Source organism: Camelus ferus, chromosome 3, assembly GCF_009834535.1.
Source record: "Camelus ferus isolate YT-003-E chromosome 3, BCGSAC_Cfer_1.0, whole genome shotgun sequence".
Taxonomy (NCBI): Eukaryota; Metazoa; Chordata; class Mammalia; order Artiodactyla; family Camelidae; genus Camelus; species Camelus ferus.
In genome coordinates, this window is record NC_045698.1 from 64,607,722 (window position 1) to 64,633,189 (window position 25,468).

At 34.7% G+C, this 25,468-nt stretch overlaps 1 protein-coding gene across 5 annotated transcripts in view; it reads right to left on the reverse strand.

Moving 5' to 3' along the window:
- Positions 1-2,692: 2,692 nt before the first annotated feature.
- TTC37 (tetratricopeptide repeat domain 37) overlaps positions 2,693-25,468 on the reverse strand; it is a 134,881-nt gene continuing 112,105 nt past the window's right edge. For 4 of the 5 annotated variants that reach the window (XM_032476249.1, XM_032476261.1, XM_032476229.1 and 1 more), the window contains 7 exons: positions 24,898-25,026; positions 23,000-23,121; positions 21,037-21,195; positions 16,080-16,232; positions 11,511-11,641; positions 9,617-9,740; positions 4,965-7,542 (listed from right to left, as the gene is read on the reverse strand). In XM_032476249.1, coding sequence (XP_032332140.1) covers positions 7,468-7,542; positions 9,617-9,740; positions 11,511-11,641; positions 16,080-16,232; positions 21,037-21,195; positions 23,000-23,121; positions 24,898-25,026 — 893 coding nt within the window. In that variant the 3' untranslated portion in view covers positions 4,965-7,467. Of the gene's footprint in view, positions 4,072-4,964; positions 7,543-9,616; positions 9,741-11,510; positions 11,642-16,079; positions 16,233-21,036; positions 21,196-22,999; positions 23,122-24,897; positions 25,027-25,468 lie in introns of those variants that run through there. The other variant, XM_006194506.3, reaches the window with a different exon arrangement.

Below are 25,468 nucleotides of genomic sequence, written 5' to 3' on the forward strand. Positions count from 1 at the left end.
AAATAATCCAAACTTCTATGCTGAGAAGCCTTCAGGTCTGACAGACCTGAGTTTAGAACCAGTGCCACCAATTATTATCTGTGTGACTTCGGATGTGTTTTCTAACTTTGGAGTCGTAGTTCACTCATCTTAAAATGGGAATAAAAATATCTACCTTGTACGTTATTAGAAGAATTAGAAAAACATTTATTGAGCTATTACCAGATATCAGAGACTGCTCTAAGCACTCTACCTGAATTACTCATTTAATCCTCCAAACAGACACCGATTACTGAGGCACAGACTTAGGTAATTTACGTAAGGTTACACAGCTAGCATGAAGTGGAGCTAGGATTTGAACTCATCAGTCCAGAGAATTTGCTCTTAAACATTCTGCTGTATTGTTTCTCAAAATATATGTAGACCATCTAATGCAGTGTCTGGTACATCATAGGTATTGCACTTGATAAATGGTACTGATTAATAATAATAAACAGAGATTTTGATCTTTATGTAAAAAAACAAGTTCCATGGTACTCTTCCCCCCCCCACCCCACATGGTACTCTTCTATCCAACTCTAATTCAGATCAGTGTTCTAAGAACATGTGAATTCAAAAAGGTCCTTGTACTATATATACTGCCTTGCAGTAAATTTAGACATGGATCAAATCAGAAGGAAGTGCAAAGTATAGATTACTCTTGGAACAAAATTATAATTGAGGAAGTATTCCTCTACTTTAAAACCATGTCATATTGTCTCTGGGGAGGGAGGCTAACAGCTATAGAAACATGGTCATTGACTGGAGGTGGGCAAGGTGCTGGGGCCAATGCCTAGAGAAGCATATTTCCTCCATAAGTCCTGGTCAACAGAAGCAAATCCAATAGCCACTACTACAGGGTCAAAGTCATTAGTATCCAACTACCAGATGCTTCTCCAAAAAAGTAATGCACTGCCTTCACAGGGGAAATATGCAGGGATGGACTTCAAGTGCACAGGGCCTACATGGATGCATGGAAATGATGCTGGATAAACCCACTCCTGCAACCCAAAACAACTCCTAAACCAAGGAATCTACCTTGTCTTTATACCTAAATTCCACTGTTTAGCACTTAAAGGCTTTTAAGTATTTACAACATAAAATCTTCACAAAGAACACACACTCACGGGCCTTATGGATACCTCCTCTGTAGGGATTAGTTGATAACTAAGGAGAGCAAGGTCTTTCAAAACCAGGAAGCACTAGGTACCTAAAGAAATGGGAGGGCCAAAAGAAAGTCCAGTCGATGAAGAGAGGTTAGAAAAGCCAAAGCAAAAACCAAGGGCTGGCATTTGTGATATTATCAAGAATTAACTGAAACAATTAGCTCACTATTGGCCTCAGTTTCTATCCGAGTTCAAAATCTAACAAGGGTGGAGTATTCCTTATCATTGCATAGGTTTGAATTTGCAAATAAAGCTGAAGGCAAAAGTAACAAATTTGCAAAGTTAGTCCTTTGGAAAAGATTCTCTTCCTCCTAAGGTTCTTCCTAGAATTCAGATAGTGGCACCAGGTACATGGTATCATCAGAATACACCTTGGAAGGCTAACTGAGTTAGTCCCAAAGACACGCACCTCAACTCATTCACATTTCTTTGAGGTGGCAGCAATTATTAACAAAATTTGACAATAATATTGGAAATTACCTTGGGGGCCAGATTCTGTCTGCCTAAGAATATAGACAATTTTAAAAGAGTGAATCTCTCAGCTTGCTTATACTCTCTCTCACTGTAAAATGAGGGTAATATCTACTGTAAAAAATTATGTGGGAATGAAATCAGGTGACAATGTAAAGAGCTTGGCACACAGCAGGCATTCACTCTATCCCTGCTGTAAGTCCCTGGATGCCAAGGCTCTGGGAGGTAGTGACCACTACCTTACAAGCACAAAAAACTCCTCTGCTGAAGCCAGTGGTAGTACCAGGTCCTCTGCAATGTTAGATCTTACTTGGGCTTTCTTAGATGCTACTTGACATGTACAAAAGCTTAATGCTGCCTACATGTTTCCTGATGTTCACAGGTATTCACTGCTGCCTAAATCTGGGTCTAGTGAGCTAATAAATAATTTATTCTGAAACTAGTTCTTTGACACAAAAGCCATGCATGACACTTGATCTGACAAACTGCAGGGCTGGCCTCAGGCAATTCTGAGATACATTTATTTCTATCCTCTCGAAGCTGCTTTTGACAATATAATTTGCCTTCTCAGCAGTGCCTTTTCTCTCCAATCTCCTTCTTTCCAACACAGAGAAACTTCTGTTCCATCTGGCTTTTCTGTTGTGCCCAGAGACACTCGTGTCTCAAACATAAAAGAAATTAACACTACCAGGAATGCACAAAGGCAAAAAACCCACGTAACTCTGTCTGCCAAGACAGACCCTGCAGTAGTCTTTCTTGCACACCACCTGACTTCTCACCAGGCTAATTTCCAAACTCCCGAAGCCAGCAAATAGTCTTCACATAAAAACTGTTTGTACACTACTACTTTTCCCTTTCTTGACCTACTAAAATTGGACAGAACAATTGAGACTAGAACTTTTAAAAACAGAATACAGTGGTTTTCCAAAATAACTCCTGATCACCTGATACTGAACTATGCAGCTTTTTTTTCTCCATGGAGATTAAGCAATGACCATATTTTGCATGATCAAAGGAGAGGAAATGACATTAAAAAGGCAGTCTTAGAAATTCAAGTTATTTAAGTCACCTGGAAGTCAGATAATCAAACAACGTGCACATTCTACTTAATGTGAGTATTCTCTCTGAATGAAGTATATATAACCTGTTTGGCGCGTAGCAGGCACATATAACTCCATTCAACCATTCACAGAAGCTGGCTTTCATTGAAATATTCTCAAAGTGTAGTTCTACTTTCCTTCTCAGGGTCTTAGTACCTGGTACTGATTACCCACCTTTGTACAGTGAAGTCTCTTTTAAAAGGGGTTCTACCCTAAGCAGGTTTGTAAGCGGGGGTGGGGGTGGGGGTGGGGGGTTGTGGCAGCAGGCTGTTCACTGGAAACCAGGAAACTGCTGCTTCAGCAGGTACTGCACCAAGCAGTTTATTTCAGTATTTCGCTTTAGCTCTCTTTGGGACTTGGAAAACCTTGGTGACCTCAGAACAACAGAATGCTGCCATTTGAAATCTAGCTCAAGGTCCTGATTTTACAAATTCACATAAAAGGCCAAGAGATAAGACTTATTCAGTCACATCCTCATTCAATATTGAAACCCAGTTTGAAATATGCTACTTAGGTTTTGTGAGTATAATTTAATGCAGTTCCTTTTAAAGAGAATTGGAATGAAGTACTTAACTATGTTGGTGATGCTGTGCTGTGAGTAGAATATCAAATGAGAGCAGACGGATACTATTACAGAAACGAACAGCCTCATGTTCCTTAAACTTAAATACTTTTGAAATTTATGTTTTCACAATAACCATTTTTAATAACTCATCATCTTCATCTGATGACCCTCTTTTTGGGCAACAATTTAGATGACGATCCCCAGTTGCAGTGATCTGGTAAAATTCAAATTCAAACGGATGTGTTTTCATTTTAACGGTTTTCACAATGAGCAGTGTCCTAATTTTCTACTGCTGTCATAACAATTACCACAAACTTAGTGGCTTAAAAACAGTATGAAATTATTATCTTACAGTTCTGTAAGTCAGAAGTCCAACATGGGTCTCACCAGGCTACAAATGAAGTATTAGCAGGCTGCATCCCTTTCTGGGAATTCCATAGGACAAAGTCTGCTTTTTCCAGTTTCTAGAGGCCACCCTTATTAACATGTGTGGTGGCCCTCTTTTTCCATCTTCAAAGCCAGCAATGTCGAATCTCTCTGACCTTCTTCTTTTGTCACTTTTCTCTCTCTGACAGGCTCTCCACTTGTAAGGATTCTTCTGATTAAACTGGCTTCACCTGGACGATCCAGGCTAATCTCTCCATCTCAAGGTCCAAACCACTAATCAATCATATCTGCATAGTCTCTTTTGCCTCATACTCACAAATTCCAGGGATTAGGACCTGGATCCTTTAGGAGGTCATTTTTCTGCCTACCACAAGCAAAAATAACAAGATGAGCATTTTTTTCATTACCTATCATCTCTCCAGAAAAATTAATATAACTTAAATATGTTTTTATAATAGGTATTATATACAGGGAACATATATGGTGAAGCATGAAGCCCAAATGAACTTTTGTAATGATTCAAACTCAGGAGAGATCACGACATACTAATTATTTCGACAGTTCAGTGATGTAATATGGAACCCACTGCCTTTTTCAACAGATACTCCAATTTTAATGATCTCTCTTCTTGCATCATTTCCCTTCACTAAAATAAATAGGTATTTCAATTTTAAGTTCAAAATACAAGAAAAAATGTTGCAAACATTTCATAATACTGTTAAAGAAATACTACTCTTAAATTTCTTATTTCAAAACATTTTGAGGTCTAAAGATAATTTAGCATTTATAAAAAAAAAATTGTTATATAGGGCTTCTATTTTACACTAGAATTTAAAGTAATACTGCTATGCAAAAAGTTGCTAATCAGCCAAAGAAAGGAATTATTATACAGCACAGGGATAGCTAGACATTGTGAGTGGTCTTCAGGTGCAAAAGATCTTAAGTGACTATATTTTCTAACCCAAAAATGATGCATATACTCTAGGGGAATTTTTGACCTTTTACTTTACCTGTACTTTACTTTTCAAATACACACACACACACACACACACACACACACACACACGGAAAGATTACTGTACTTGTATGTGATACACAAATGTATCTTTCTAAAGTTCCTCTCCTACAAATTGAAGGTCAGTTTGTAACCAGCAGCTGAGTGCTATACCTTTTAACAAGCAGCATGGAAGCCCAAGAAGTTTTCTATCCATTAAAACTAAAGTGGGAAAAAGGAAGACCTGAATAGAGACAAGGGTCAACCTTGTCAAAACAAAGTTTTCACATTTTTTAATGCACAAAAAGTAAAATCTGCAAGCCACACTGACTCATACATAAAATGTGTTTCATTTTTGTGTTCTTTAAAATCTCCCCAAAGCAGGTATCAATTTCTTTATGGAGTAACCAAATACATATCTTTTCACATTTATATGTTACTTAGCATAAAATATTCACCTAACTATTATGTTTCATATTGCTTTAAATAACCACACCTTTTAATTGCCTTACTGTACAAACTGAGTATTGCTGTCCAATCCTGCTCTGTATAGATTCCCAAATTAAAGGAAGTTGTCAACTCATTTTATAAAGTGGAAGAAGAGTACAGCATTTTAAACTACAGTGTTTTTAGTCCTGACAAGAAATTAATGCAAGGGACATTTCAAGAAATATGACAAGTGATCCCAAACAGATTGTGTTCCAAAAGTTTACTCATAAGCTGAAATGTACTTCTCCCATAAGAAATTATCAGATGCCAAGCTAGCCTATAAACATCTAATTAATCAATAAGCAAATAAATAAAAATTAGTAGAAAATATACTATGATTCTCAAAGAAATAATGAATATAGTGAAATATTTAATATGGATGCTAAATATTTGTATTTCAGGAAATAACTTTCAATCTAATTAAACTTATATATAAACTCTGAAGAGAAATTTCAGTCACTTTTCAAGTTCCTAGAATCTGGTAACAGTGATTGACTTCCAATTTTCTTTGCTTTAAGCATGCTGTTTAGCACCATTCTCCTTTACTGAGATTAAATGACAATGTTTAAATACTTAGCATAGGTCTGGCACAAAGTCAGTTCTATATAAATTGTATAGTTAGGAATGGTTCGAGGCTCACAGTAACTGGGCAGTAATTTGAAGCGAAGACAACAAACAAAAGAGAGGATGTGTCTACATCCATGCAAAAAAAGAATTACCTGAGATACTATAACGAAGGTATTTTCCAGTTTTCCTTTCTAGAAAACCTGGGTCTGTGGTTCCTGAAGGCCAGAACTAGGCAATGGAGTCAAAAGCTTACTCCTTGGATACAGGCCTTGAGCAAAGGCTAGCCAAGTCCATAGTGTCGGTGAGTGACCTTGTGAAGCAAGTGACACCCAGAAAGCAGATGGAGAACAAGAACTGACTCGTAAACATGCAAGCAGACAGCTGCAGCTCATTCTGCAGGTAAAGGCCCATGTGCCTTCCTGAGGAAGCAGGAGGGCGTGCGCACCAGGGCTTCACAGGCAGCCTTTTCAGTGCAGCTCTGCTCAGTATATGGACCAGGCTGTTAAAAGCACTGAATCTGTTTGACAGTTGTGAGGACAGGATCATCAATGGACAGCAGTTCACAAACCTGATGGCCCAACATTAGACTCTCTCGCATGCCTTTAACATGCGCTCATAGCGCCTACTCTAAAGATTCTGACTGCATAGGTCTCAATGATGATAATATTCAGTGAAATTTGGGGATTCATCAAATTATAGTTACTTCAATAGGTTAACTTCTGAAGTAAAATTTACAGAATATTATCAAGTTATATTATCTCACAAAGTAATATTGTGAAGCTGATGGTTTAGAGAAACTATGTGCATAAATTATGAATTACCTATTTTCATACAATAAATATGTAAATGTCTGAAAACATTTTTTAAGACCACAAATCCAAAGTAGGCAATGTACAGCTTCTTCAAATATATAAAGGGTTTTTTGAAAAAATAAAATACGTAAATGTGCTTTCAAGTTTTAAAATTTGAAATTATATCTGATATTGATACTATAAAGAAAACAAGACATTGTATTTTTTTAGTTAAGAAAGTTCATCTTATCACAGTTGAAGGAACTACATGATTAAATACTGTCAGCATTTTTCCAAAATTTTCCATTAATTTTTTAAATACAGCCATACACCTGAGTGTTTTGAATTACATAAACATATCCATTAAGTCTAAGACTCACCAACATTTATATTATGCTTCAACAGAATCTGAGATGAACCATTATTTGTTATAAGATTATCTGGATTTTAGATGAGTTGGTCTCCTGAACTCTAGCATTCATAGAAGGAATTAAATCTTTTAATTTGTTGTTTAACAAATGAAATTCTGCTTTGTGCTAATATGCTTTTGCACATTATTTAGAAAATGACCATTAAGGCTTTATTGTAAGGGATTACTTAAAAAAATCCTATTGTGCACCATGCAAGATGGAGGAAATAATGGTTTACAAAAAACTAAGCAACTAAGGGAATCATGGTTTTTCCTTTAATTATGGACTTTTCAAAATCAAATATGTTTTCCAGATTAAAGTTATATTAAGAGTTTACAGCAAATTACATCCCTAGCTTAAGAACTTAAATATCTCTAGATTTAAAGAAAGGCATGGATGATTATAACTATAGTTTTTTAAACTGTTGCTTTAGGGAAAAGTCTTGATTCATTGTTTCATTCTTTCTAATAGCTTTTTCTTTGCTTGCTTACTTCTAAAATAATGCATTGTTATTGTGAGGACAATTTCTGATTCAATTCCAATGCTCTTGTATCTCCGTGAGTTGTGGCATTGTTTATCAGCACCTATGGGAAATCACACACAGGAACGTTAGTGTTTCGTTTATTAACAATATCTACATTTGACTCATAGAAGCCAAGTATGCTAAAGGGCAGCAGGGAATATCAAACTACAAAAGAAAAGTGACTATGTGCAATATTTCAGTCATTTTTCCTAAAATAAACTGTTCAACCAAAGCTAACATCAGAGATAAGCACAATTTGTTCAAATGCTCAATTAGTATAGATGTCAACGTTTTGACTATTACCACTGTCAGCACTGCATAAAATTAACAGTTTTGTTTAGAGTCTTTACTTACAATACTGTCACCTCTAAACCCTCACCCCAAAGACCATTTTATGCATAGAACTGTCCAAATGACATTGCTTTCCTTTAAAACCACAGCTGAGGCTCGAGGCTCAAGGTTTTAAGCTCTGTCAAGAACTCTTCCATGATTTTCACCAATTCCACAAGCTAGATTAATTTCAGATGATCATTTGATTACTCAAATGTTTTTTGATTGTTCATTTTCAAACACTGTGAAGGGTCCGAGATTTTGCTCTCTTTGCCAGCTAATAAGTTAGCTGTCACAGTTGCATGGATACTGCCAAAAGGCACAGGCCTCCTGGGTCAGAGAATTAATAAAAAGTCTTTATCACTCGTGGTATAGCGAACACCATGAACATTAACATATTTGCGTCTGTTCCCATGGCACTCTAGTCTCAAAGAGGTGACATGGATGGATGCATACAGCTTCCCACATACACAGTGGGCTGCCTGACAAGAGAGGAACCCTGAGCCCAGGAGACTTGACTCATGACCACTCTCTGCTTTTGGAGGGAGACACTTATCTCAGGCTCCCAAGGCTCTCACTATACAAACATCCTTGAAAAAACAGTCCAGAACAATGGGCAGTCAGGTCCTCTGCTCACAGGATGTTTAGAAATGCAAGAGACCCTGCGGAACTGTCTCCCAACATTCAAATGCCTTTCTCCAAGCATTGTTTTCATCAGTATTTATTAAATATTGTATTTATCACTACACCAAACAGTATTTCAAATGCTGTAGGTATTAAAAAAAACTTCTCATTAATTTTCATTGTGATTTTAAAATTGCTGGCTGGAAGGAGGATATAGCTCAGTGGTAGAATGCGTGCTTAGCATGCATGAGGTCCTGGGTTCGATCCCCAGCACCTCCATTAAGTACATAAGGAAATAAAGAAACCTAATCCCCCTACCCCCCCAAAAATTATTGGCTGAAGTTATAAGAATTTTAACCCAAAAAGTGTTTTACATACTCTTCCTTTTAAAAAATTTATATGTGTGTGTATATAGTATATATATATAATACACACATACACACACACACACACACACAGTTGACCACTGAACATTGTGGGGTTAGGGGCACAGACCCTCTGCACAGTGGAGAAAATCCATGTATTCCTCATAGTCAGCCCTCCATATCCAAGGTTCTGCATCTACAGATTCAACCAACCACAGATCTTATAGTACTAGAGTATTTACTATTGAAAGAATCTGCATATAAGTGGACTCACACGGTTCAAACCCATGTTGGTCAAGGGTCAACTATTTATGTTTACATATTTAGATACCAGAGCCATGCCATGAGAAATAGAGTAAAAATTGTCATGTGCATTTTACAGAAAAGACAATAAGAAGTAAAATAACTTTTCCAAAGATAACATGCACATTCCATTAAATTCTACTACTTCTAAACCTACCCTATCTACCTATTTGCCTCCACTACAATGGTCATAAGGAATATTACAACCAGGACTTGGCACCTTCGTCTATCTTTTCTTATGCTACAGAGTACACTAGGGGAATATATTTCCCACAGGTTAAATCAGTGGTTCTCAACCAGGGATGATCACACCTCACGTATGATGTGGCAATGTCTAGAAGGCATTTTCAGTTGCAACAAGCTGGGTGAAGGGAGGAGGGCAGTGTTACTGGCATCAGTGGTTAGAGTGGTGAGGGATGCTGTGAGACATCCTACAAGGCACAGCACAGCAACTCTCACCCCTCCTCCAACAAAGGTCCAAGATGAAATATTTTTAATAAAATCAACTCTTACACCAATGAGCTCATCGTCATTTTTGGCATGTAAGTGTCTCAGCAGGTACCAACGTGCAGTTGACACAATAGACTTGGGATACCCAGGCTGATACACCACTCTCTCCAAAAGTCGCCGTGTTTCTCTGGGAAAAAGGTATTTACATTTAGTAAATTTGTTAATACAAGATATTTACATTTAGTAAATTTGTTAATGCAAGATATTTCATACACAAGTTACAGGCACACATTATCTTTCCCATTCTTTTACAGGCATGGTGCTGAACACTCATGAGTTTTTTATACATGTAATAATAATGGTTAATATTTACTAAGTGTTTATTATATATGAGGTACTATGCTAAACGTTTTAAACATATGGTCACATTTAACATTCACAATCTTGTAACATAGAGTGCTATTACTATTTCCATTTTGCAGATATGTAAATTAAGGTTCATTCCAAATACAATGGAGAAATGGTCCCTATTTTATAAGCACTTCTGCATGCTCTATCTCTACTTTTTTTTTTTAAATAGGCAGGTAATAAATACATCAATAAATAATACAAAGATAGTATAGAGTGGAACAAGAAGAAATATTTAACATCTATACTAGAGGCTAAGTGTATAATATCAAGCTTTTAGTGTGTTTTTTCAAGAATATGTATAATATTTGAACCCATGTAAATAACAGGCTGATTTACAGTTGTGTTTTAATTGTTTATTTCCTAACTTACTAACATCTATAACTCGAAAAACTTCTGTACTGGAAGAAAAAACACAAACTGTGGTAACTTCAAAACTGCTGAATAAGTAGCAATTGGTTTCAGAGAGAAGCTAAAGAACTTGTCTTGAAGATGCTTTTACATAGGAATCACTTAGCAAGTACACTGTTTTTTCTTTAGCTGTTTTTATTTGGGCTGATTTTGGGTGGTGATAAAAATTATGGGAGGTGCTGACAGAGATTACGAGGGGTTGTGGGTTATGGCCCCCTAAGTCATGGATACTGAATTCAGCAGAAGGAGTTCATTAGAAAGTTCAAATTATACCCTAAAATATTTCCTGGTAAAATCAGTCATATAAATAATGGCCTCCCAGAATAAATAAATGATACTGGAACTGCCTATTAGCCATAGGTCTTAACTCTTCCTTCACTCCTATTTTGTGGTGCTGATGTGACCTCTGTCACATATTTATATGTGTTAAGCACTATATCTGTAATGTCTATTCTGTTCCAGTAACATGTGCTCCTAAGCCACTGTTTTACTTACAGGTGCTTTGTATTACGTGTGATATCCATTGGAGCTAGATATTATTCTCAGAATTTAAAAATATTCTTGTCTGTTTTTCCATCCATATAATGTTTAAGTAATTTTCTTCAAACTTATTTCTAACCCCATCCCCTCCTTCAATAAAAAGACTGCTAAAATTTTTATATTTTAATCTATGAAGCTTTTGGATTTTTCTAGATATAAAAATCACATTATTTATAATGTCTCCCACTTTTCAATATTTATTACTTTTTTCATAGCTTACTATCTTGCAATAACTTATGTCAACCTAGCCTTGAACTTGGGTCTTCTGGATTTTGTTTGTTTCTAGAATCCACATTTATATACTGTTGGGTCAACCTAAAATAAGTGAAAAGCAAAAATTCCAAGGCCTTTTTCACTTGAAATGCTGTCATGCCAGATCTCTCATATTCTATATCTGTTTACCAAATTACTTTTTAAAAATAATTTTAAGACTTTATTTTCTTCTTTATTGGGCTATTAGAACTAGCCTGTCCATAGTAGATATATATGTATGAATTACACCAAAGTTTTTTAAACTAATTCTAAATCTTTGTTTCCTAGAAGGATTAAAAGTGAAGAAATATTTCCAAGGAAAAAATGAACAAAAGATTCTTGATACCTTGCCCCCATTTTGCGGCTGAATTGTAACAAAGCTTGTAAAAGGACAGCCAGTGGACAAAAGCAAAGTTTCAAGGCTTCAGTTGTAGCTTCCTGAACCAAGGATGGCCAGTGATTGTTGGAAATATTAGCCTAAAAAAATAAAAGACAAATATTAAGTCATTAAACATTTGACATGTTAACTTTGAAAAATGCAATCAGTTCTCATTTACTGAGTGCCTACTTATCCAAGCTGCCATGTAAATGCTACAGGAAGCATAATTCTACAAAATGGCTAAGATCTGATCCCTACCCTTAGGGAGCTACAAAACAAGGGTTGACTGGGATTAAAGGAAGGTTTCAAAGAGTAGATATCATTTTAAAAAACACTAAAATATTTGTTAAAAGAAAATGCACTACTCTATTATATAGATGAATAAAATCTATTAATTACTAAGCTTCTGGTCTACCAAGTATACAAAACTCAATTTAATATGATTCTTTAACTGTTTATGATAAATACAAAGTTCTACATTTCAAAATTATCTAAGACAAAAGCCTGAAATGAAATATGTTAATGAAATCTCAATATAGGAAAAAGGTGCAAAGCAGATCAGAGATAAAAAATTAAATCAAAGTCATCAATTCTGAAAACTTTTTTAAGAATTTCACTTAATGGGAAAAATGTTAAGATACCAATACATTTCTTAGGTTGCAAACTTTAGTTTCTTATAGTATGTATTGACTCAGAAAGAACATAGATAAATATTTCCTAAGGAACAGTAACTGAAAATAAAACAGTGAACACTCTACAAATTATACTAAGGAGAAAAAAAATGCATTTAAAATCTTTCATTAGAAACCTCAAATTGTAACCAAGATCTCATGATCACAGGTATCTACAGTACATGTTTTAATAAAGTCAACATAATGAGTCAATACACAGTCCATCTCAAACACTAAATTATTTTTTTAAAGTTAGAGCAATAAACTCTGAGTGCAGTACAGACAATAGTAATTTGTGTAATCAAGGAAGAGAAAGCCATAGCGATAATGGATTTGAAAACAGAGAACAGAGGTTGTGAGGCATCTTCCACAAAGCTGAGAGCAATAGGATCTGGCAAAGAATGTAAGGCAAGGCCCACACTAATAAAATTATTCCGAATATATTTTTAAAAACTGGTAACATAAAACTCTCACTGGTTGCTTTTATAATGCACTCTCCAAATTCCAAGAATTCATGTAAAGTAATCTGCAAAGTTAGCCCAAATATTAATATATAATAGCTTCTATATGTAACTGGTATATTAAACAATGTGGTTAGAATATACTTATTTTTGTCTCTCATCATGTCTTTAAAATTTATTATATGAAGGAGACTTTTCCTTCACCCCTGGATGTAAATTACAGTACGTCTCATGACTCTGACATTCATTCACAAGCACAGTCATAATTAGAATGTTCTCTTCTTTTCAATACTTCAATCTTCACCCAAAGGTGAAGACTGCATCCCACTCCCGTCTCCTCAGCTCCCCACCAGGGTGTGCTTACAGGCAGCGGGAGATGACTTACTCCTCTGAACCACACTACTACCTTTTCTTGCTTGTAGTTTCAGGCCCCAACTGAAATATCAGAAATTTGTGTTTGACTGGTACCATTGTAAAATGATGCTAGCTCTTTCAGCTTGACAAATCTTTAAAGCTCCTTCTCTCAACCAGAGTTTCCTGGATTTACCAGAGATTCCCAACTTTGTGGGTAATCTCTATTGCAGGACCAGCTATGTAATCTGTGGGACCCAGTGCAAAATTAATACAAAAATGCAGGGCCCTTTGCTCAAAAATGATGGAGAATTTCAAGATGGTGACCGCAGAGTATTAAATGCAGTGTGGAGCCCTGTGCAAGTGCACAGGATAGGACGCACACCCACAAAGCAGTCCTGCTTGGCTGCAGCTCCACTAACCTGGACGAAGGTACTCCATTCCACTTACTCTCTTCACATCCCTCGGCAATCTGGAAATCTCTAGCTTCCCTTCTGCTGAGATCCCATCACTCCTCTAGGTGGCTCTGCTGGACAGGGTCTAAGATAATCCCTATGCCAGTCCACTATCTCAGCTAGCATCATTCATTCCTGGCTCTAACAAGCTCTGGGAGTGCTGCCAACTCCACATGGCAGCAACTGTCTTTCACAAGATAGAGGGCATCTTATACCCAAGCACAGACTCCAACCCACGTTTAGGATTCACCCACTGCTGACCACTCTCTCCCAAAAGCACGCGGTCACTTTCCAAAACATAAACAACTCCCTCCACAGCAAGTGGAGCCCTGGCTTCTGAGGCATGGGTCAGACACCTGTTTGTGTGCTTCCAGACACGTGCCTCGGGACCTCAGAGGTCACACACCAAAGCCTCCCTCTCCCTGGCAGCACTCCCTTCCTCACCTGCTGGGTATCTGTGTGTGGAAATGTGCCAGGGAGACGATGGGGGAGGTAACAGCTTTCTCCAAAGACATTTCTTCACAATCTTCCACCTGTACTCTTCTAATCCTTTTATTCCATATAGGTCAGTCTTCTACCTGCTTCAGAAACCTGTATCTTGATCTGATATCTCTCTTTGGAATCTGATATTTAATATCTTAGCTGAACCTTTCGGTTTAATAGCCTGTTCATATATTATCACACATACAATAGCCTCTCATAAAACAGTCTAATTTTAATAGACTCATCCTCTGCACACTGCCAGCTATTTACCAGAGAAATGTGATATCTCCTTATAATAATTATTGGGTATCAAATCTTATAACAAGCAAATGAGATGTGGATGGTACTTTAAAGTTTACAAAGGCATTTGTAAATGTTATTTCATTTGATATTCCTAACAACCCTGTAAGAAGGCAGAGTAGGTATTACTACCTCCACTATTACCAAAAAAAGAGGCAGAAGGGCCTCTAGACAGCTTAATTGGCTGAAGTTTCCAGAGGAAGTAAATGGCAGAACCAGAACCAAGGCTCTCAGAGAAAACACTTTTTGTAGTGGCAGCAGTGGTTGGAGAGGGGGAGGCAGGTATGCACGGGTATTACTAAATTGTAATTCCTCATCTGTAAAATAGGGTTCTGATGAATATTAAATAAGTTAACATGTGTAAAGCACTGTAACAGAACCTAGCACAGGCTGAGTGTGCTGTATGTTTGCTATTATTATTGCTACTATTATTTTACTCTAGGTCAGATTCAATTTTGCAGCATGAAGAACAAACAAAAAATCACACCACTAAATAAAATTTATTAATTAACAAATCATAAGTTAGACTAGAAGAGTATCCACTTCTCGAGTTCACATATTCAAGAGCATTTATAGGTACCACATGTGGCTTCCACAGCCCACCAGCTACCAAGGTCACAAAGACCTTTGTTAAATAAAAACATGGGACAAACAAAACAAAATGTTTGGTGGTCTACAATTATGATTAACCACCATTTCTTTCCAGCCAAATCACCTCAAATTTGACTACTGTTACTATTTGTTCATTCATTCAAAAACCACCAGTTGAGGAACTCCTATGTGTAAGGCAGAGAGGTAAAGCAAGGATGCAAAGATGAACAAAACATGGCTCCAAGCTAAGGAGCTCTGACATATGCTCTATAGTAATAGCACCAAAGCTGAATTAATTTCCTAATTCTTATATTTCTTTGTCAAAATGTCTAGTTAAAGCAAGTAAATAATGTTGGCAACAGATTACTATGGTAAAAGCATGAGTTAATTCAGGCCTGTCTAGGACAATTTCTTCCAGTCACATAAACCAAAAAATGACATTTTATCTTTTAATTACAGAAGTAACATGCATATGATAAAAAAATCAAACACCATCAAAGGATATAAAATGACAAATTCTCCCCCACCACCACTTAAGACCCCCAGTACTACTCTCCAACATAACTGCCATTAAGTTTCCTTTATATCTTTTTACATCTATGTCCCTATTAGTGTGCACACATGTAAATGCACAGAATATATTTCGAGATACATATTCTTAAAAATATATACCTCACATAATACACTCAAATACAGTATCATACACACTGTTCCGTAGTTTGCCCTTTCACATCCACTTAAATATTTATCTTGAAGAGTTTTCCACAGTAGCATATAAAACTTCTACACTAATATACCTAACTTAGTGTCAGAAAACATATCAAGCCAAAAAATTACTAGAAGTCCCTCTTATAGAATCTCAAATTGAACTGAGAAATGACTAAAATGTCAATTATTGGCATCTCTGTCACAGATGACTAGCTAGGTTAATTCTAAGTTAAATCACTAAGAAACAAAAAGGTATATTTTGCCAAAATTCAACTTTTAAAATTATAATCTTTGTTTTTTCCCCTAAACAGTGACAATGTTCTGCTGTAATCTATGGGTTTATGTTATGTTACTCTTATGCCCATCAAAAGCCCAAATACAAAGTCCATAAGGAGACCATGCTAGAAGGCGATGAGACAATAGGCACTCTATGGAATATCACTATGTAAAAAGCTTTTATCCTACAAAAAATAAAAGAATCAATTTTTCATAATAATAATAACAACATGATCTTACCATGCAGACTTCTAATGCAAGCAGTGCTAGTCTCAACAAACTTGAGAGCTTCCCACTCCAGCTGCCCTGCTGGGATGCTACTTGGAGACTTTTCCTATAACACATCTCTGCAGCACCCATCATCCCTTGCGACTGATAAATGTGTGCCAGCCACTGAGGAACAGAAAGAGAAGATCCCAAAAGATTTAGTTTAGTACACAGTCTACTTCCAACAAATTCAATAAACTTTGATAAAGTTACAGTTTTAATTTAATTACTGGTAAATTTTGTGCCCCTACAACAAAAATCACAAGTCAAGAAAGAGGTAGCCATTCTTGCCAATTCCATTAGCAACAGCTTACTTACTATCCGCATCTACTCTGAATTCTTAAAAAGTCTCCCAAGATGGCAAGTCAGGAACAAAATAAAAATTCAATGTGATTTTTTTTTTACACATTACAGATATATCATATAAATACTAATCAAAGCAGTTTTCATAGCTGTACCAACAAAGTAGACTTTAAGACAAGAAATGTTAAGAGATAAAGTCGGTTGCTTCATAATGATGAAACAGTCAATTCAACAAGAAGATATAACATTCTGACATTTGTGTACACCTAATCACAGAATTTATGAAGCAAAGTTTGATAGAAATGAAGGAGGAGACAGATCCAGAAACAAAGTTAGAGATTTTAACATGCCTAACTCAGTAATGATGAAAGAAACAGACAAAAGAGTAAAGATACAGAAGATTTAAACATAATCAGCTTGCCTTAAATGAAATATTTAGAAGACTACACTCAATAACTGCAAAATACATTCTTTGCAAATGTGTATGCAGCATTTATCAAATCTGACCTTACAATAGGTCATAAAACAAGTCTGAACACATTTGAAATAATTAAAATCACACAAAGTGCATTCTGATTAAGTGGAATTAAACTAGAAATGAGAAAACATTTCAAATGAATGATAATGAAAGCATTACATAAAATCTTAAAAGGTGCATATATTGCAGAAAGATGAAAAATTTTTAAGTTTCTATGTCAAGAAGCTGGGGGTGGGGGGGACTAAATCCAAAGAAAGTTAAGTAAATAACAAAGAAATAAATAACATGTAAAGAAAGTATAATAAAATCAAAACAAAAAGCTGGTTCTTTGAAATGTTAATAAAATTGCTTGTTATCAAGACAACACAAAACTACCAATATAAGAATGCAGAAGGGAAAATTATTACAGATTTTACAAAAAAAAGAGGATATCTTGAACAACTTTATGCTAATAAATTTGAAATAGAGTTGTGCTGAATAAATTCCTTGCAACTCACTAATGTTAAAGAAACAGGAAATCTTCAGAGTTCTATGTCTATTTAAAAAATTTAATCTCTAATTTAAAAAGACACAAACTTTTCTATAAAGGAAATTCTTGGCCTGAATGGCTTCAATGATGAATTCTTCCAAACATTAAAGAAATAAATGTTACTCTTATACAAACTCTTTCAGAAAATAGAGAAAAAAGGAATAACACAGATACCAAACCTAACAAGAACCTTAAGAGAAAGAAAAATTACAGCCCAATCTCTCTCATGAATATAGGTACAAAAATTCTAAACAAAGAAATTAACAAATTGACTCTAGCAATATATAATATGTCATGACCAAGTAGGGTTTCTTCTAAGAATGAAATGTTGATTTAACGTTTGAAAATCAATGCAATCTACCACATTAACAGAATAAAGAAAAGGAACCATTTTCATAGATGCTCCCTGCAAAACCCACTCATTCATAATAAAAAACAAATCTTTCTCGATAAACTCAGAATAGAAAAGAACGTCCTTAATCTGGAATATAAACTGGAAAGCCATTTTAGAATCTGATAGACAAATCTACAAAAACCTAAAGCAAATATTATACTTAATCATGAAATTGTAAATGCTTTCTACCTGAGGTAGAGAATAAAAGAAGAATGCTCCCTTATCAGTACTTCTGCTTAACATTGTATTCGAGGCTTTATACAGTGCAATATGGCAAGAAAAAATTAGCATAAAAATATTGGAAAGAAAAAGTGAAACTTCATTATTCCAAAGCACATAATTGTGTATATAGAAAACCCAAAACCATTTCAAAAGAATAAGTGAATTTATTTAGCAAGGTTCCTGGAAGGTTAATATATAAAAACCAACTGTATTTCTACATGTTTGACACTAACATACAGAAAAAATACTACTTGCAATAGAGCAAAAAAAATCAACTTAGAAATAAATGTAACACAAAAATGTAAAAGACCTCTATATTGAAAACTGTAAAACACTGCTTAGAGAAATTTAAAACTTAAATAATGAGGACTATAAAACATTTCTGGATAGAGAAACTCAATAGTAATACTTTGTCAATTCTCTCCAAATTAAACTATAGATTCATGCAATTCCAATCAAGATCCCAGTAGGGCTTTTGCTTTGTTGGGGAGGGGAGGGTAATTGACAATTTATATGTAAATGTAAGACCTAAAATGACTGAGACAAACTTGAAGGAAAACAAAAAAGCTGGAGCTCTTAATATTAACTCCACACATCAAAACTAATTATAAAGCTGTTAGCAAGAATAAACAAACAGATCAGTGAAAAAGAAGTAAAAGAATAGGGAGCCCTAAATGACCCACACATACACAATCACCTGATTTATGACAAAAGCATCACTACAATCCAGTGGAGACATAATGTTCTTTTCAAAGGATGGTGCTAGGACAATTACATGTTCACATGAAAAAGAAATGAACCCTGACCCTGTAACATTCACAAAAATTAATCCAGGATGAACTACAGATTTACATGTGAAAGGTAAAACAATTGTTTCTAAAGAAAAACAGAACAGTATCTTCATGAACTTGAAGTTAAGCAGGGTTCTTAAACAGAATGCCTCAATAAAGCATTAACCATTTAAAAATGATAAACTAGATTTCATTAAGAACTACTTATCAAAAAGTAATATTAAGAAAGTGTTAAGCCAGGCACAGATGTGAGAAAATGCCTGCAACAGAGACATCCAAAACTGTGCTTGTACCCAGAAAATACAACAAATTCCAACAATTCAGTAAGAAAACAACCCATGAAAAACTGCACTAAGGAAAAAATACTCTAAAAAGAGGATATCCAAAGGTTCAATAAGTATATGAATAGAGGCTCAACAGCGTTTGTCATCAGGTAAATTCAAGTTAAAACCACCACAAGATACTACTACCCACACATTCACTGAAAAGGGAAAACAATAATCACCATCTAGGAATATCAGCAATTCAGCTGCTCATAATTTGCTGGTGGGAACTTAAGTTGGACAATCATTTTAAAAAACCATTTGACAGGACCAATAAAAGTAAATATACACATACTCTATCACCCACCAAAAGACATATTCCAGGATGGACTCAGCAGCATTAATCATAATAGCCAAAACCTGGAAACACAGTGAACCCTTGAACAACATAGTTACTGTATCTATAGTTCCAAGGATTCAACCAATCATAGACCGTACAGTACTACAGTATTTACTATCGAAAAATATCCATGTATAGGTGGACCTGTGCAGTTCAAACCTGTGATGTTCAAGGGTCAAGCGGAATCCAAATGTCCATCAACAGTAAAAGAGATATTTTACAGTATAGTCATAAAAATAAATGAAAAAAACTATGGCTATATGAAACAACTAAATGAATTTCACAGAGGTGATGTTGAATGAAACTAATCAGATACAACAGGATACTCCATTTATATCAAGTTCAAAAACAGGCAAAATTAGATAGAAGTGATAGAAGTCAGAATAGTGGTTCCCTTTTTATTTTTATTTTTTTGAGGTGGGAGAGATTACAAAGGCAGTGGCACAGAGGAGACAGCTAGGCTGTGGGAAATACTCTGATATAAAGGTAGTGGTTAAAAAGGTACATACATATGTAATGAGTGGTACTTTTAAGATTTTTACACTATATTCATTGTGAATTATATCATAGTATAAAAGAAAACATACACCCTATCTCTTAAGACTTTATTCACTGTATAATTTATCCTTTAAATTTTCCCTTTTAGTTTGACAAGATGTTTTTCCCCTTGATAAAGAATATGAGATCATCAATATCCAGTTGACCTCAGAATTAAAGTATCTTAACCCTCATATGGCAAATTTATTCTGAGGGAAAAAAGCAGCATCTTTCTTCAAGAATTAAAGTAAAAAGGAGGCTTAGCTTGCATAATCCAACTATTTTATACCATTACATAACCTTTTTAAGCAGCAATCAAAATGTTGAAATAACGAAAGAGCTAAATGAAGAACAAACTGTTGTAAAATAAGCTTCTGTAAAATCTATATCAAAAAGCCCCTTTCATACTGTCTCTGGAACACAGAAAGAACTATGACAAATTGAATAAAATAATGACATACTTTTTGTATTTTAGTATCAGTAAGAATAAAGTACACAGTGATCATTATGTATTTGTCATTGTGGATAACCAGAGTCAGCTGAAAGGGCAGACAGTCTATTGATTCAGGAATCAATCCTGAAAATATTTCTAAAGGCATTAAAAACCCATTAAAATCTTGGATATACGTTACCTATAAAGTGGCTTAAAAAAAAACTACACACACTGCCCCTAAAGGTAGAGTTAAACACCATTATGGGAACCTTATTATAAAATGTTAACACTAAGCTCTCTTACATTAAACCTCCTGTAAAAGACAGTATTTTCAACACTGTTTTAAATGGAGGAAATTTATAATCAACAATTTTAAAAGCTTTGAAGCAGTGTAGCAGTAGATCCTAAATGAGTATTCAACTTCTTTAGTTTCTCTAATCACAATACCCTTTAAATCTTGAAAATGAGAAATATATGGTGAGTTTAAGGGCAAGACAAAGAAAATGGAGCATACCCTGACCTCATTTGATATCAAGAAGCATTTTAATTAAGGACTTACATTAAAAAAGAGGGAATTTACCTGCCAAGCTGGAACAGAGGTTGAGTTGGACATGACTGTTTTCTGCAGCTCTTCAAGGACAGCATCTGGGAGAGGTTTTTGTGACTCCAGGAGTGGTTTACATTGAACTTGTCTCAAAAGTAATATAACAGCTGGCTGATCAGGGTTACTTTTTAAATTCTAAAAATTAAATACCAAACAGAAATACATCAAATAGGTTCTTAAATGTTAAATGTAAAAGGCAATTAAGCTATTCTCCATACTAAAAACAAAAACACCTGAATTTAACTTTTCCTTATTAAAAAAATAAACAACAGCCAATGTAAAACAAATAGAACATCTTGGGAATATCAAACTCTACATTTAAATAAACTCTAAAATGAATAATGCTATTACTGTAGTGTATGAGTCATTAATCTTAGATTTAGGACGTCCCTTTGACTTGGTTTATTCTTAGTGACATCCTAAAAAATTAGATTCCAAATGTAAACAGCTGAACTAAGAAAATACAAAATTAACAGTGAAGGCTAATATTATTCCTTATTGGAAGAAACTATAATATGTAAGAAGGAAAGAGCTATAAATCTTTTCCTTTCTCAACCTTTTTAACAAAGATACTCATTGTATGTCCTTCCTCCAGGCGCAGACTTCTTACATACTGGGAGTAAGAGAATTGATCCATTTATACATTTCCCTAAGCCATTTATTTATACCTTAAAACATAAATATACACATACATAAATGTATTATATGTGTATAAATATATTATGTATGTATGTTGTACACGTATATATGTGTGTGTGTGTATATGTGTATATATACACACAAATACACATACAAGAAGAAGTTAAAGAAGTCCTTCCACTATTGTTTTAAACAATTCTTTAGTTATTGCTTGTCTCTCAATAACACACTTCGCTACTTTCTATTATTAGGTCATAGTCCTAAATGTACTTATTTCTGAAATGTTTGTGATTGCTTTCTTTTAAGTAAGAGACTGGAACATTAAAGTAATGAGGAAAGATTCATAAAATTATCTCTTATTCTGTTAGAGAGAGCATGAAGCAATTGTCAATTTAAGCTTACTAAACACTCACTGTATTATACTAACCTATCCTGAACTTAGATGGAATTTCTTAAATAAATAAAAGAGAAAATGTATTACTCTGCTTTTCAGAGAATTCATGGACCAAAGAGATCTTCAAAGATCCATTCTTCTTTCTCTGTAAAATTTATATTGATTTTTCCAGAAAAAAAAAATTCTATAAAGACAATACAATCTCCCTGGTAAGCATTTATGAAAAAAGATGATTTCAGGAAAAGTGGTATTTAAAACTCTCTTTATCCATTAAATTATTTTTGAGTAGATTTATGAGACTGATTTGTTTATTCAATAAATATAGTAAATACTATGTGTTAGGCAAGGTATAAGAATTTACTCACAGAGCCTACAATCCAGGTAGGTAAAAAGTAACTACTCAATAATTCCATTCACCCAGTTAACAATCAACATAATCATTCTACGTGGTTCAGAATTTTTGAAAAATGCAAGGATGCTGGAAACCATTACATTCTGAAGAAAGTAACCAGAAATCAAAAGAAAATACTGCTTCTACATGGTACAAAAAAACCAAAAAAGTTAAAACCTTAAGTCTTAAAAGTCAGACAAATGAGAGCTCAAAGTTCTCTAAGCTATCAATTTCTACCTGTGAACTCTTGTGCAAATCATCTACCCTCTTTAAGCCTTAGTTTTCTTATTTGGAAAAATGGGGATAAACACCTATGTCATAGGATTGTGAAGTTCAAATACAAACTGTTGACTGTATCGACTGGCTTATACGTAAGCACTCAGTAAATACTGGGTACACCATCATCATCACCACTACCACCACCACCAAAAGCTTTTTAAATAAGGTGTACTCTATTTTTGAAGTTATTTTCCAAGTAGGGTAAGAATCCGTGAATCTCAATTTCATAACAAGACCTTTGTGCAGAGGGCTTCAGCTTCAGATATCCTTCCTGTGTCTATTAGGCCAGTGACAGCTTGGGAGAGAGACCACTTTTCAAGAGATTGGTTGTAATTTTCAAGGAATTCTTTATCTTTAACTGTAAACAAGAAATGTCAATGTTACTTTCTTCTGCAATTTATAATGTGTTCTGAGAGGAGTAATTAGTTACTAAGGAGTATTATAATTAAACTTATCATACGTATATAGTTCTTAAAACTTACACATATCACTGGAATACCATAGACTATCCTGACATGAGACAGGTTTCTGAAAAGTTTCATAGTATGGATATTTGTGGCTGAATAACTTAAAACTTTATACACTTGTGACTAACATAAAGTATCACTGCGATCTTCAGTAAAACTGAAAACAAATTCATTGAAAAAAATTAAAGATTTATTGCAATATAATTGATATATGATAAAATGCACATACACACATATTCAAACTGTAAATCTGATGACTTTCTGACATATGTATACATCCGTAAACCATCACTACTATCAAGATAATGAACATACTCATTATCATGAAAAGTTTCCTCCAATCTCTTTATAATCACTTCTGTCCCCCATCCCACCTCTCCTCTTTCCCTCTGTCCCCAGGAAACTACTAATTGTTTTCAGTCACAATAGATTAGTTTACATTATCTAAAATTTCATATAAATGGAATTATAAAGTATAAACTCATTGGTATCTTTCATAGCAGTTAATATGGTAAGTTACATTCATTTTCAAATATTAAAGCAACCTTGCATTCCTAGGATAATCCCCACTTGATTATGATATATTATCTTTTTTGACATGTTATTAGATTTGAATTGCTAAAATTTGGTTATAAATTTCTGTATCTGTTTATTTAACTTGATTTCTGTATTCTATATATTTAACTTGATTATTGATATGGTTGGGTTTAATTAACTCTACTGTTTTGTTTTCTCTTTATCTATTCTTTGTTCCCTTTTCCTCCTTTTTGGGATTATTTTTTATATCCCATTTTTTCTATTTTGGTGACTTATTAAGTGATAACTTTTTTTTAGTGTCTGCTTTAAAGTTTAGAGTATTCATCTTTAACCTGTCACAGTCTACTTTTAAGTATAATCAGCCCTCTGTATATATGTATGTGAAACCCGTGGATACTGAGAGCCAACTGTAGTATATCATTTTATTTAAGGGACTTGCACATCTGCAGATTTTGGCATCTGAGGGGGTCATGGAACCCATCCCCCACAGATAACAAGGAATGACTATAATATTAAACCACTTCACTTATAGTATAAAAACTTTACAACAAAATACTTCCATTTTCCCCTCTCGGTCTTTATGCTATTACTGTCATATGTGCTTTAAATAGTCAATTACATTTTCTTAGGAGGGGGTGATATTAAGTTTATTTTTATCTATTTATTTATGTAATGGTACTAGGGATCGAACCCAGGAACTTGTGCATGCTAAGCACAAACCCTACCACTGTGCTATACCTTCCCCCAAGTCAATTACTTTTTAAAGAGATTTCTATCATGTGTCATTTATGGTTCTGTTTCTATTGGTTGATTCTTCTCTTCATTGTGGGTGTTATTTTTCTGCTCGTTTGTATGTATATTAAGTTTTAGCTGGATACTGGACATCGTGAATGTCACCTTGTTGAATGCTGGATATTTCTGTATTCCTATAATGTTCTTGAACTTTATTTGGTATGCAGGTAAGCTCCTTCAAAATGATTTGATCTTTTCAAGGCTTGTTCTTAAGCTTTGTTACAGGAGCATGTAACAGCTTTTAGCATATGGCTAATTGTGCCTGCTACCTTTTGGCAATATCCTTCTGAGTACTCTACCCTGAATTTACCATGTATTAAATGCTCTTTTAAACTTACTTGAGGCAGAAATAGCAGATAACAGTGCTAAGTATAAGTCCATCCTCTTTGGCTGAGTGTTGTTCACTAGAGCCAGTTTATTATCAGCATAACAGGCTGCCATTAGCCCGGCCCAAACAGCAGGATCACCTAAACACAGGAAATACAGTTTGAAGGCTTGTTAATATCAATACCTTGCTATAAAACTACCAAAAATGAAAGTAAGACTTTATAAATATCAAATTAATTAATTAACTTAATTAAAGAGTCCCTCCAGAAAAATTTCATTTTCTTAAAGAAAAACTAATTCATACTTTTTCCAGAAGCCACATTACTATATTCACCCTTCAAGATTTGTCATTTTTTTCCAAACACATCAGAAAATGAGAAATATCCTATTAAGCTCTTCTTCCATCACTGGTTACCTCACTTGCCTTGACTAGTGTGCTACTGTGAGAAGGTCAATTATATTCACTTTCACTGAACACTAAGGGCTACTCTCAAAGAGACATCTGCGTTCATCATTCAGTCCCTGTATTAAAAGGCTCAGTCATAGGAAAAGCAAGGTAACACAATTTCTCAGTTCTTAAGA